The 14,178-nt window shown below is 33.8% G+C and overlaps 1 protein-coding gene across 1 annotated transcript; it reads right to left on the reverse strand.

The window, feature by feature from the left end:
- Positions 1 to 18: 18 nt before the first annotated feature.
- On the reverse strand, positions 19 to 4,721 carry LOC130641778 (synaptosomal-associated protein 25-like). Its single transcript, XM_057448725.1, has 7 exons — positions 4,325 to 4,721; positions 3,740 to 3,781; positions 3,346 to 3,512; positions 2,354 to 2,473; positions 2,234 to 2,278; positions 1,368 to 1,467; positions 19 to 1,059 (listed from the first exon to the last, which is right to left on the reverse strand). The coding sequence occupies exons 1-7, from the start codon at positions 4,394 to 4,396 to the stop codon at positions 991 to 993; spliced, it is 615 nt and encodes a 204-aa protein (XP_057304708.1). The 5' UTR covers positions 4,397 to 4,721; the 3' UTR covers positions 19 to 990.
- Between the last annotated feature and the right edge of the window lie 9,457 nt (positions 4,722 to 14,178).

Below are 14,178 nucleotides of genomic sequence, written 5' to 3' on the forward strand. Positions count from 1 at the left end.
AAGATACTAACAGACAAATCATCATCGCTGCAAATGTTTCAAACATGTAAACACAGTTTTTTATATAAACAAAAAAGGAATTATTATCAACATTTACATAAATAAATATTACCTAACATAAACATAATTATTCAACAACAAAAGAGAATTTATTTAAAAAATGCTGGCTTATACAAAGTGGTATAAAAGACTTTAAAAAATACAAAAAAAAATTGTTTTTATAAATTTCTATATAATGTATTTTTATTTCAATTGACATAGATAACATGGTTTGTAACTATAAATAAAGGTCAAGTGATAGAAATACACGAGCAAGGAAAAAACAAAATATTCTTGGGACATGTGAAAGTTACATTTTACACTGAATGAGACAACCATGCATAAGTCTGAGTGAAAGTGCATTGTTTTGTTGCAAAAATTTCATACAAGATAAATATGAGATAAGTTAAGAATATTATATAATAGTCTTATTAAATTAAGGTTTGCATGCAAAATTCATCACTTCCACCATTTTTCCCTAGCCAACCTCAAAAATGTTGATTTATCAACAGGGAATTTTAGTTTCAAATAGCTTTTGGTATGAAGAAAAATCTTTCAAATTCCGTGATTATCTTGATCATACAGAGCTTTTTAGTTTTCCATGCTAAATACTAAAAAATTCAAAAAATGTCTCACAAACAAAATGTTTGTATATAAAATACAATAGAATTGTAATAAATAGTAACAAAAATTTACAAAATATGACATATAAATACGAAAAAAAATTGTTCATTACATATATACTCTTTTCAATACTAAACATATAAAATTTAAAATTGAATGAAGGTATAATAAAATTTATTAGTTATTAGCAAAAAAAAATACAAATGTGACATGTAAATAATAAAAAAAATGTTTAGTACTGTTTCTTTTTTAATATTTTATATGATATATAAAATTTGAAATTCAATGAAGGTATGATACTTAATAATATAATAGATATATGATGTTTTAGTTGTCAGCTAATAATTGCTCTGCATGTTTGTTTGCAACATCAATTCGTTCAGCATTTGCATTTGTCTACAATGTAAAACAAAAAATATACAGTCTGCTCAGTATTCTGTCAGATGACTCTTTACAGTCGTTCCTTACTTCCTTGGTTTTACAAATGCCCTCATAACGACCAATTCAAGTTGCCCTTTATAATGCTCATTGAATCAAATTACAGATGCAAAAAATCAAATTTGTAAATCCATTAATGTTTTGCTGTAAAGCATGGCATTACACTTCAGGTTGGCTTGAATAAGGAAAACAAAGTCTGTCTTAAAAGATTTAACCATGCGATTTTAAGGTTTAACCACTTTTTTAAGGGTATTGTGTCAACTTACTTGATCAGTGATACGGTCAAGTTGTGAGTTTTGTTTTTTAAGTTCATCGCCCATGTCGAGTGCCATAGATTCCAAGTTGTTCACAATACCTGCTACTTGTCTAACGAATCAAAAAAAAAAAAAAAAAAAAATAAAGGGATGACCTATAAAAGCCTAAAGTTGTCTTATTTGCAGTAAGAATCAAAGCTACATTATACCATTCGTATTTAAAAAAAGGTTCATCACTACTTTAATTACAACAAGAAAAAACCTTTTGCTCACATATGAATAAAGGCCTGTTCTCTGAAAATAAACCAATCACTAATCACGTCCTTTATTGTAATGCACATGTAATTCCAAGTATATTTAACCTAGGACCTTTTCTTTAGCAAAAATTCCCTGCTGAAAGTTGTAAATAAATTTACTTGGTTTGCAGTTTTCAAAACTACATTTTGTATGTAATTAAATAAAAAACAAAGTCATAATAAAGTCATGCGATTTGTGAGGATGCAATGTTTTTTTTAAAAAAAAAAAATAACTTTTGGTTCTATTATGTTCTCTTTTTTGCTTTTTATGCAAAAATCATCATATTTGTAAAACACCCATAAAACACCAATAGAAGAGAAAATGCTCTTTGGAAGTTTAACAAGACCAATCCTAGTTAAAAACATAAGTGAACAAAGAAATGAACACAACAGTGACATCAAAATCCAGAATAACACCCTGATTTCTAGTTCCAACAAGAGATATATAGTGATATGAAAAACTTTTCACTAAAATCTAATTACTGAAAATCAAGAAATTCCTTTCCGTAAATTGTGTATACTACGAGAATAATTGAGCTATAGCAGTCTTTTATGTAAAATAGCAATGCAAGAAAAGCTTACTTCATATTATCTTCCATCTCGTCTTCTCTGGCATCATTGGTAACCCTTATAAAAACAATACATACGATAACAAAAGTAAAACTTTACCCCAATAAATATTAAATAAAAAAACCCACAAACCTCTGAATAAAATTTCCAGATTCTTCAGTCTTCTTTACGTTTTTATTCTTTTTGGTATGTGGCCCTGCTATCTGTCCAAAAGCTTTTTTATATTGCTCAGTCTTTTCAAAGTTACGAGGCCTGTTGAAATTAAAATAGAAAATACTAATATCTTGTTTTTCTAAAAGTATAGAAAAATATTTGAAAAATCAAAGATCGAATTTTCGAATTGCAGTAAATATATAATTTATACGTTTCGTTGCAAGATAAATGTATGCTTTAATTTTTTTTCATAAGGTTGCACTTTGTACCATGCCTGCTTTACGTAATAATCAACGTCCATAAACCATATTTTAGGGGTTGACTATATGCATTAGTCGTGACATATACATGTGTACAAACACACCAACAACGTTACCTAACTTAAAGCAAACAATTTAAATACTGAATACATTTAAAAGGACAATTTTATAAAATTCCAGACAAAAAATGCTATTAGTGTGGTATTATAGAGTGTAGTTGGAGGAGGTTATAAGGTGAAGATTATAAGGACAGACTTGATACAGAGGAAGTTGAGTTTAGATCTAACACAGTCTAGATCAGATTGGAAGAGGGTCATTAATATACCCTGTCCAACCCATGCTAGCATGGAAAACGGACGTTAAGCCGAGAATGATGATGATGATGATGAGTGGGGATGGCAACCAACATTTCAGAAATGATGTCTCTTTAATTTGTGCCAAATGAATGTCTATACAATCGCTGTGTTTAGACATTTTGTTGAGTTCCGAGAGAAATGCTAAGGGTGTGACAATGCAGTTTTTAATCCTACCTTTTATTGTTGCTGGTATTTTGTAAACTGTTCATTTATGTTGTAACTGTCACTGGTGTCATTGGTCTAGTCAGCAGTTAGCGTTCTTGACACCTTAAATGATGTATCATTCATAAAAAAGAAAAGTAAAATTGGAAAGTTGCCTACTGACAAATCATTAAATTGCAGGAAAACACATTACCTCCGGCAGCTACAAAGACATAAGCCACAAAATCGCTCCATTTTTGTTAAGTTTTCCTCAGCCTCTCTTACATTCGCATTGATATCCTCAAGCTCCTCTTCAATATGGTCTAACCTCTCGCCTTGCTCATCCAATGTTACCATTGTTTTTATACCCGTTTCTTGAGTCTAAATACGATTTTTGTACAACATTAACTAATCATTTATCCAAGCAACTTGAAACAATTATTATCATTATTATTCAAGTATTTTTTCAAAGTTGGGTTTTTACTCAATCATTATCAGGTATTTTGTAACCACTAATTGTTTGTAGGTATACATTTTACAGTTATTTCTTTGTTTAAGAAATAACAGAAAAAAATGAAACGTTACAACACTTATGACAAAATTACAACCTCCTCTGCCATTTGCAAAATTCTTCGTGTGCTCTCCAGAGACTAAAAAATAATAAAAAACATAAGAAATTTTAAATATAGATAAAAAATCTGGAATTTAGTCTTTTCAAGTCAAGTTACTAACTTTTCATTAGAAAATGTTTTAAAGTTGAAGCTTGCATAGCAACAGAAATATATAGGATTTTACACTGTACCAAAAAAACGAAAATTTGTATTTTGTTTCTGCATTTTTTTAACATTTCTTATATACCAGTCCTACATTGAAAAAGTAAAAATGTAAGATGAAAATCAGAATTCCCCCCTCTCAAAAAGGTAATCTTATCAAAGGCTATGTATGAATGTACATACAGACTACAAAGATATTTATCTTTTATCATCCTTTAAAGTTGATCAGTGAAATGGTCACATCAGGATTTGTGTGCTTCCATGTATGTATCTTACGCTATATACCTCATGTTTTAGTTGGGTGCAGTGTTATTGCTTAGGTTTTATTAATAATTGAAATATTAGGGGCATTGTTTTTATGTGCGTGGTCGCATGCCTCATTGACTGACTTAGGTAATTTTCATTTCATGTCTATATTACCTCGTCTGTGATTTCATTTCCTCTTTTTTGCATCTGCCGTATTTGCATTCTCATTTTCTCTTCATCTTCCATTTTTTATTCTAAATAAAACTATATAAATCTTCTGTTAGTTTTAAAAAATGCATGTCATATAATATATAAATTCAACAAGTTGGGGTTGAATTGACCTGATCAAAGGTTGGTGGAGGTTAAGAAGACTAGTTATGTTGATTAGCAAGCTTTTTTAACATTTATAAACATTGCAACCAAAGCATGTAAAAACTCATGTGTTCTCTGTAAAAAAAAGTAAAACTTGCTAATCTTAAACCAAAAATGCAGAAGCATTTTAATTTTGTTTTAAATCATGTAACAGCTTCGCATTCTTTTGTAGCAGTTAAGACTACATTCTGCTCAAAACAGACCACTTCCGGTAGGTTTTTAGCAGAAAAATAATAGCCAAGTCTTTTTTAAATACCTAGTGTGAAACTGGCTTTAAGGTGTCAAACAGTTATATACAGAAACATTATTTTGTTGATGACCAGTAACTTTGCAAAAAAGTCTCCGAGAGATTAAATTGCTGATCAAAATAAAGAATCAGATTACATTGCAGATCAGTATTACATCTTCCAGGGTGATCAACAGTATATTTTTGATTACATAAAAAAATTGCTTAGGAGAAATTGTGAATTCAAAAACAATCCCAGAACAAGCATTTAAAAAGTGACTTTTACATTTCTATTCTTGAATCCAGAACAATTCAAGGACTTTCAGAACCTTTGGCCACTTTGTTGTAAAATCATGTGACAGCATGCCTTAACTAAGTGATAAAGGTTAAATTACATATGATTTTATGTTGTGTGGTCCTTATCGCTCACCGCACAGAGCTATAGGTTAACTTTAATCATTTGAAAATAGATTCTTGATCAGTGGTGGAAGCTATACAGGTCATTTTACTAGTAATGGTCTGGGCAGCTATATAGTGTGCAGAAGCATGTATAATCCCTAGGAGAGTAGGGTGATTATAGTACAAGTACAAGGTAGAGGGGATGCTGGTACTTGACACAAACCCTAGCCTCAACCCTAACTAAAACCATAAAAAATACACTTGTAATCCATGCACTAGTACAAGATTAGACAGACTTGGGTATTGACATACAACACTCTCTGCAATGATAATATATAGATCTAAGAAATGACAAGCGTCACACAGTAAGATCTGCCACATGTGCAAGATATCACAGGAATAGGATCTCTAAATACAAGCTGCGAGGTATATACACTAAGGTTCATTTGACAGAGGGACAAAAATTATTTATCAGAAAACAACTTCTAAATAATACCAGAAATTATATCTAATTTCTTTCAAAGCTGCTGTGAATAAACACAATATAAATACAGGGTGTGATCCAGCACTCTCAGTTGCCGTTAAATGGCTATTTCCCAATTGAAATTTATCCCAAATTTTGAAAAATTATTATGCCATTGGTTATATAACAAGGTTTCTAATTTAGAGGTATACAATAGAGGTCCTTAATCCTTTATGTATCTAAATCACAAAAGGTCTTTGCAGATTAAAATTATTGTGATACTTGTTTAGGGTCTTCCATAATTGGAGCAATATACATTTTTTGGGTACAGTATTGGAACGTGCACAATCGTCACAGTGCACGCAAGTCAAGAAGGTCTGCAAAAATGACTTATAAAGGTTTCTAGCTAAAAAGAATTTAATGATGAAAAACTACTGCAAAATTACACAAACCCAACAAAACTCTTGCATTGACGATTGTTAAGAACTAGCTACATGTCAAAATCCGAAAGCCTTGACAATTAAACCTTACTACGTAACTGTTACCCTTATTCGGTCCGGGGTGTTTCAAACATATGCTTGGGGAAGAGGGGAGATTGCATAACTTTTTACACTTACATTCTGTTTGAAGTTTCTGAAAGCAAAATAACAATACATAATTCGCATGAAAAAATGTCTAAAATTGCCTGAAAATTCAATTTTTTTTCAATTTTTAAAAAAAAGGGAAAGTGGATAATAAAGTATCAAAAAATTGCAAGATAATTTCCCTTGATAAAATAAAGTGTGTTGTAAGTTTCAAGTTCAAAGGATAATTCTAACAAAAGTTATTATATTCCAGGATTACGATGCAATTATTTGTTTTTCTGAGGCCTATATTCACTTATATATATATATATAAATTATATTTTCTCAAAAAAATAATAGAAGAAAGGTTCAGGACAAATTTTAGCAGAACTTCATTTCATTTCAAAATAAAAAATGGAGATGAAAACTAACTTCAATATATATTCACAGAAGAAAAGAGACAGAATTATTATAATTAACATAAAAATACAAACAAACATAATGCTAGAATAAGATTTATATACAACATTGTTCTCTGACCCATACATACAATGACACAGTCTGTATAAAAAATATAATATTTGTTACTTCATAAAGGCTCCATCTATAGGAACTAAATATCATATTCAATTGGTATAGTATATATGACTTTTTCATGAAATACTATTAATTTTAGTGTATAGCTAGCCATAGTCCATTATGGTACGAAGTCAAACAAATAGCATGCTGTTAACTTGGAGGGGAAAGGGGTCATGAGTTTACCAACCCAATTTGTCTTTACAATGACCTAATTTTCTGACAGCCCTAAGGATGCTACACATTATACAGAATTGGTAAATGAGTGGATAATAGCTCTCAATAGTCAGTTTTACTTCTATTCTAACCTCTAAACTAGAACTTCAAACACTGAAGAGCAATCTTTTGTCCTGCCTGAAACTTTTGCTTTATTTAGCTACAATGTAAATTTGTAAATTTTTACAAGTATTTATCATATTATTTTGAATAAGCAATGATTTTTATCTACAGCATAAGCTATCTAGCTAGTCAGGTAAACGTGTGGCCAAGTTTAGGTATAGCTGCTAGCACACTTAATTCGAAAGGTTCAGCTGTGGGTAGCCTTTTTGTCTATAACTAGCTAGTCTTGGTGAGGTGCTGAAGAGAGAAAACCTTCATAGAAAAAAGGAAAAGAATAATATTAAAAAAGGGGGTAATTGAAAAGATAAACTACTTTGACCATTTTTTTCTTCATTTTTCAGTGCTGACCCTCTGCATCCAGTTACCTTGAAATTAGTGTTCCGTACGAAATTGACCCATTGTACGAGGTTGGTCATTTTTCGCCCTTGTACGAAGAAGGGCAATTTTGTACGAAAATGGGCTGTACAAAAATTATGCAACGAATAATTTGGTTTAGAAATGAAATAATATCTAAACATTGTTAAATAAATTCAGTAAGCATGATTATCTCTTAAATATTCTCTGAACGTTAATTTTTGACACCAGCTAATGATTGCACCACCAACTTCGTACAACATAAATAACTGTGTACGAGGTTGGGCCAATGTCACTCCACTTAACTTGATTCTTTTTTAATCAATACTAACTTCGTACGACTTCAAATACTATACGAGGTTGGGCCTACTTTACTTCTTCTTAGTTGATTTTTTTTTAACCATACCAACTTTGTACAACTAAGTTGAATGCGTATACACTATACGAGGTTGGGCCTACTTCACTTCTTCTATTTAACTTGAATTTTTTTGAATCATCCAACTTCGTACAACTTTTTTTTAAAAAAATAATAGTGTCTTTAACTTTTCCAAAATTAGATATTTTTTATAATTTCTACATCCGAGATCTTATTACAGCGGGCGGTCTTTTACTTTTCCTTGTTATATGTATATATGAGAATGTTCTTACATGGGGAAATGGAGCGCACAAAACATCCGATATATACCAAGTGTAGGATAACTCATCACTTGGAATTTTTTTCTTCGCAGTTTTGCGTTTCATAGCAATTGAAACGGTGTCTATTCTTCCACTTAAGAAATCCACTATTGTGTTATAGTCTGTTCCGCCATTATTACAGAATTCTGTTTAGTTCTTTGAACTTCCAACCACTCCTGAAATTTTTCTTCCATGTACCTCTTTTCAGTCTCCATTGTGCTGAACACATAAACACACGTTAAAAGTTTCAATGTAAATTTAAAAATAAGCGTTCGAAAAAACACTCGAAAAGGATTCGCCCCATGGAACCTGGCTGTTTCAGCGACTCGCGCTTCGCTCGTTGATTGTCATAAAAATCTGAAAATCTACCACTATGTCTAAGCCCCAAACCCACTCCCCAAACCCCCACATTGGAAATTGTGGCACAGGGGCCTGTAATGAGATCCAGACAAGAGTCTAACCTGCTCACCTATTTTGTATTTTTTCAAAGAGACATCTAGATCGTAAAAATAAATGTATTATTTTTTATTTAAAAAGTAAAATAAAAGAAAAGAAGATATTTGAAAAAAGTTATTATCTTGTCTTTTCTTTTTTTGACAAAATTCGCTGCTGTACGAAGATGGTTAGCTTTGTACGGAGATGGTCACTCTCAGCGCTACGGCAAAAAAGCCCAATTTCGTACAGTGAAAGTGGCAATTCCTGACATGATGAAAAAGATTTTAACAAGAGAAGAAGCTTCGTCGACCCTTTGCATGTAGACTCATACTGCTTGACAAAAATCCTTGTCTTCGTCCTATAGGAATTGGAGAGCTCTTGAGACGTATAGTGAGGAAGGTGGTTATGTCGGTTGCAAGAGATGATTGGATGATCTCAGTCGGTTCACTACAAGTGTGTGTCGGGCAAATCAATCGAGCACGCAATAAGGTCGATATTTTAAGATGTATCAGCTGATGCAGCACTTCTGGTTGATGCAACGAATTTATTTAACTCATTTAACCGTCAGACATATTTACACGACGTAACCGTCGTATTTCCATTGTCGGCAACATTTGTTTAATTGCTATTCATTCCATTCTTGAAGAGTTGAAATCGTGTGAAAACACCACGCAAGGAGATCCTATTACCATAGTGTTTATGCGATCTGTTAAAAATAATCTTAATTCTAGGTTATTTCGACGATTTTACTGCTGCTGGAGAACTGAGCGATTTTAATAACTGAATAAAGTGAATGAGCTTGAACCAAAATTGGGATATCATTCTAATTCTACCAAAGCTTGGTTAATTGCGAAAGATTCAGTAACAGAAATCCAGATAAGATATTCGTCAAGGATACCGGAATCAAAACGTTCAAATAACAATATATGCAAGGCAAGTTGATGATTGGACCAAACAGTTTCAATTGCTGAGAAAAACTGTTTATATTGAGCCACAAGCTGCGTATTGTGGATTTATCACGGAGTTTAAACACAAGACCTCGTAAAGTGTGCGAACTATCACTGGCATCGATGAACAACTCAGACATCTTGATAACGTTATATATAATGCGCTTATCCCAGCAATTACAGGGGGATTGAACGATTCAGTCAAGATGAGAAAACTTATGTCGCTGTCACTAAGATTGGGTTGTCTTGCAATACCAACATTTGCTAATATAGCTATCACCCAATTTCAAAACTCAATCACCATTACAGAAATTTTGTAGATTGATCTAACCTGCTTCTACGACTCTGTTATTGCTGGATCGATGAGTACTTAGAAGGCTCATCTAGGTGACAGAGGCATTACTGTACAGATGGAATTTTTTTCAAACTTCATGGATGTTGCTTACGACACGCTTTATCGTTTGGCGCATTCATTTCTTTAGCACCATATAGAGCTGTTTTTTCTGCATGATCAAACTGAATTCGTAGTTCCTTGCTACATAATTCTCAATGGATTGGGAAATAAATTCTATTAAAGAAAATTCAACTTTGATTCTATTTTTTCCGTTTGTAGTGCTGTCATCCTTAGGTACATTTTGTAGCAATGTAGGATTAAGGTTCATACGTTTCATCTTTATTATGGTAATTCCTACAAGACACGTTTTTTGTCTTCATCAAGCTGTGAAGCTGTACACTAGTAGTCTTTGGGAGTCCCATAAGTTTTAGCAGCGGTCAGTTGATGACTACTGTGATCCTTTGGCTCCCTGAGTCTGCAGATACCGCTTTCAAGTATAAATACATTTTTCCATTTGCTTTTTTGTTGATGTTGGCTGCTATGTCCAATACGGATAGGCTCGATTCAGCAACTTCTTTTGTGGTGAAGTCATTATCATCGTTGTTTAGCCATGTAGGTCGAATACTGATCAACTTTAAAGCGATTCTTGTACAGCGGTCTAGATAGTCAAGAAGTGTAGGTTTTACTACATCTGTGATTTAGAGTTGTTTTCTCCTGTTTCAAAAGAAGAAAAGATGAGCATTTACTCGTAACCCAAAAGCAAAGATAAATGCAACCGCAGAGAATAGCCATTCAGTATCACGAACCGTGAGCATCAAGATATGTATCTATCCACGGCGTTGCACATATCTATGGTATTTTCATACTTAACCAATTACCCCATCAAGTTTCCAACACTTACACTTAACAATCCTGTACGAATTACATGGGTAGGCACTAAAGTCTTGAAAGACTCAGGTCAACTTTGCAGTACATTGTGCTAATACGGCTCCAAGCATCTACGTAAAACATATGACGGGATCCTTGCCACTCATCAATAGTATATTTCAATTGCATGTCTACTACAATGTACGACTTATATTTTTGCAAATGAAAGTACCCATGATATTCGATAATTTAACATCAGGCGTTGTCTAAAAGTATAGTGAGTATGGCGCAGACCCTAATAGTGTATATAAGTTTAGAGATATAGGTGCCTCGTTAACCAGTGGACAACCCCAGCCATTGGTTGCTGGGTTTTTTGCAAGGTTCATCATGCCCACAAGTCAGGAGTCTTACTTCGAAAGGTTTTTTAAAACTTAGTTATTCTGTAAGAATGTTTGCAGTGCTTATTCAAATCACAGGCAAAAGCCTCCTTAGTAGGCTGGCCTAGATAGCAAGACAAATCCTGCTATAAAAATTTGAATTGATATTGTAGAGCAAAAGATGTTGGCAAAGATCTAACAACCTTTTAAAAGATGCTGCAGTATGCGAGAGGTCCTGTAAACTTTGTCGTGCGGCCTAACGTGCACATGCTTTCCTCAAATATGAACCTTGGTAAAATTGGTAATATTGGTAAAATTATTCGCTACAACAACAACATCTTAAAGATATTTTTTGGTTTCTCTGTTTAGTGTTCATATTATCGTTAAAGATTTATTATTTTATAAACATGATCGTTTAGTAAAAGGATCTTAAGAATGATAATCTTTAACAACAACCCTGGGCGCACTCATACACACGCAAAGTTCAAAAGACTACCAATGGATAAGATGAGGAAAGCAGAGAAGTACGGGAATAACAAAGTTGTGTTAATCACAACATGGTTAGGTGTAATACTCGCATATATCTGGTTTCAAATGTGCAGGTGTCCAAAAAGTTTTGTATTAGCCTCCGAGGCATACACAAAAGACATGGAAGAAACCAGAAAATGCACACAATGCAAGCACCTTTATCTTTGCAGAATTTCAAGGCTAGACCAAGTGGACAACTGACAATAGTGTGCATTAGGTGGTTGGATTTTTAAACATTAGCAAATTTAACAATGTAACAAATTAAAAAGACCAGGTGTCAAATCCATGGTGGTGTTCTTGTCACAAACAGAATTCTAGGTACATGAAGTATGGTGGTAGCAAGTTGTGCTCCTGCGGTAAGCGTAGACGTCTATGTCATGGTGGTGGATCTATTTGCTCTCATGGTCTCATGGTAAACAAAGGCAACGATGTCACATATACGAAATTTTTTGGCACCTGTCGTTACCTTTAGAATTCGTCCGGCACTAGATAGTAGCAAAGCAAGGCGTGTTGCAGAGTTCCCCTGCTGTGATGTAGAAACATTGCGAGTACACACAGAAGCACAACTATAGTAAAGAGGTAAGATCCCTATCAAACACTGAGAGAACGGGCAGGCTCCACCACTTGAGGAAGTAGCAAAAAGGTTGCATTATCTCAATACCCCACCGATGTAGGCTACAGAATACATGTCAAAAGGTAACAGATGTATCTACAAGTCTTTTTGCAGATTTTCTATGTGATGAAAAATTACACGGAGAGCGAATTCTCTAATTTTCTTCCCCACATATTCCACGCATCTAGATTCGACAACGACGCAAGGACTAGCATTGACAATATAAAGATGTTGGAAAACAAACTCTAACACCTTTGCAGAAGTTCGAAGGAAAAAGAGACGACACTCCCTATGATACCTGGTAAAGCCTCACTTGCCTTACCGGTCAGATGTTTCAAAAACATCTCTTCAGCTGCTTTTGCATTAAGCTCTTCCTACCACTATAGCCTTTGCTTTTGCAGCGCCGGACGAGATACCTGCAGCTGTTAGTACGATAGTAGTCGTTTTCACGAGTGTCTCTTTAATCATCGTAAGCTGGTATGAGTTTAGTTTGACAGCAATCCATGAGCTTTACCCCTAATCTCTTTATTTTTAATTTACCCTTAGCAATCTCACTATTGTAGAAGATCCGCCTAAGGTTAGAACCATAGTATTAACCCTCTTCATTCTCGCTTTGTAAAGACTTTGTTGTGACAGGAGGTCTTTGTCTCATCTAGAAAAACCTGAAGCAGTGACATCGTCTTATTCTCATCACTTCACATCCTCGAGATCATTCAGAAGTTTTGGTGTCATAGTTTAGGGTTGTAGGGACCCTATTAGCTTTAGGGACTCTTAAGGCTCTAGGGACGTTAACTCCCTTAGTTTCGTTACAGACTCAAGGTATGCAAACTATACTAACGGACCTTGTTAGTGACTCCAAAAACATCTTGAGTAAAGGGTTGTAAATTACTGTACGGACCTGTTGAGTCAGAGGGGTTTATGGAGCCATGTAGAACTATATAGAAGAATATATAAGTATAGAAAAGTATAGAAGAAGTATAGAAAAGTATAGAAAAAGCATACATATTTGCATATATGGATGTAGATTAAATGAAGAAATGTCTAGATATCATTTTGAACGGTGTTATAAATACTTGTAATCGAGAATATCAAACCTCTATTTTGCTTCTCACCAGTGCAATGGGGGCTATGATTTCATTTAGCACTGGGCTAAGTGGACCTGACACACGACATACAACATAAAGTAATAATGCTTGATATCTCTGCCGACACACATCAACAAAAATCCCTACCAAATGGACCTTACTTTCTCATTATCCGACATCCTCACAATACAAGCAAAATTCCCTGTAGATAAACCATAACCATTACAGTTATGCGACATATTTTGCCATATTATGTTGGTTATGGCTTTATCACGGGTAAAATATGTATTTGTTATGTAGCGATGGAGAGTATTCTTAGGATTATATGAAATATTATGCTATATTTAGTTGGTTATGGTCTATTTGCAGGGAAATATTCTTGTGTTGTTAGAATGTCGGATAACGAAGACTTACCCCTGAATTACCCCATCCAAATGGACCCGACACGTTCATGCGTGTCGGGTCCATTTGGATGGGGTAATTCAGTCGACGGGTGTCGGACTTTTTATGTCGGTAGAGATATCAAGCGGTAACTTTATGTGTTGTATACGCCGTGTGTCTGGTCCACTTAGCCCGGTGCTAAGAGGGAGCATTAGTAGCTCAGTTAAGATCATCAGACAACCTTTCGGGATAGAGAAATCACCTACTTTCACGCCTTATAATTTGCCACTTTACACTTGCGAAAACCTAGGTAGACAACCAAGGTTTTAAGATGGTTTTAATAACATGGTTTTCAGAGAAGGCAATGACGAGGCAAACAGAACATGGAAAAGGCAAAAATCAGCTAATAAAATCGCCTATATCATCATAAAAAAGTGCTTTAGAAAGCATGTATCAGCAAGATTACAGGATAGGCTAATAAACCTCAGTTCATA

The sequence above is a fragment of the Hydractinia symbiolongicarpus genome, chromosome 4, assembly GCF_029227915.1.
Source record: "Hydractinia symbiolongicarpus strain clone_291-10 chromosome 4, HSymV2.1, whole genome shotgun sequence".
Taxonomy (NCBI): domain Eukaryota; kingdom Metazoa; phylum Cnidaria; class Hydrozoa; order Anthoathecata; family Hydractiniidae; genus Hydractinia; species Hydractinia symbiolongicarpus.

Excerpts from the sequence above, each read along its gene's own strand:
- LOC130641778 (XM_057448725.1), bottom strand. The coding sequence starts at position 4,396 with ATGGAAGATGAAGAGAAAATGAGAATGCAAATACGGCAGATGCAAAAA. Across the intron at positions 2,279-2,353 it reads TCTGGAAATTTTATTCAGAG|GGTTACCAATGATGCCAGAG; the intron begins GTTTGTGGGTTT and ends TGTTTTTATAAG. Across the intron at positions 1,468-2,233 it reads GAGATGGAAGATAATATGAA|ACAAGTAGCAGGTATTGTGA; the intron begins GTAAGCTTTTCT and ends TTGATTCGTTAG.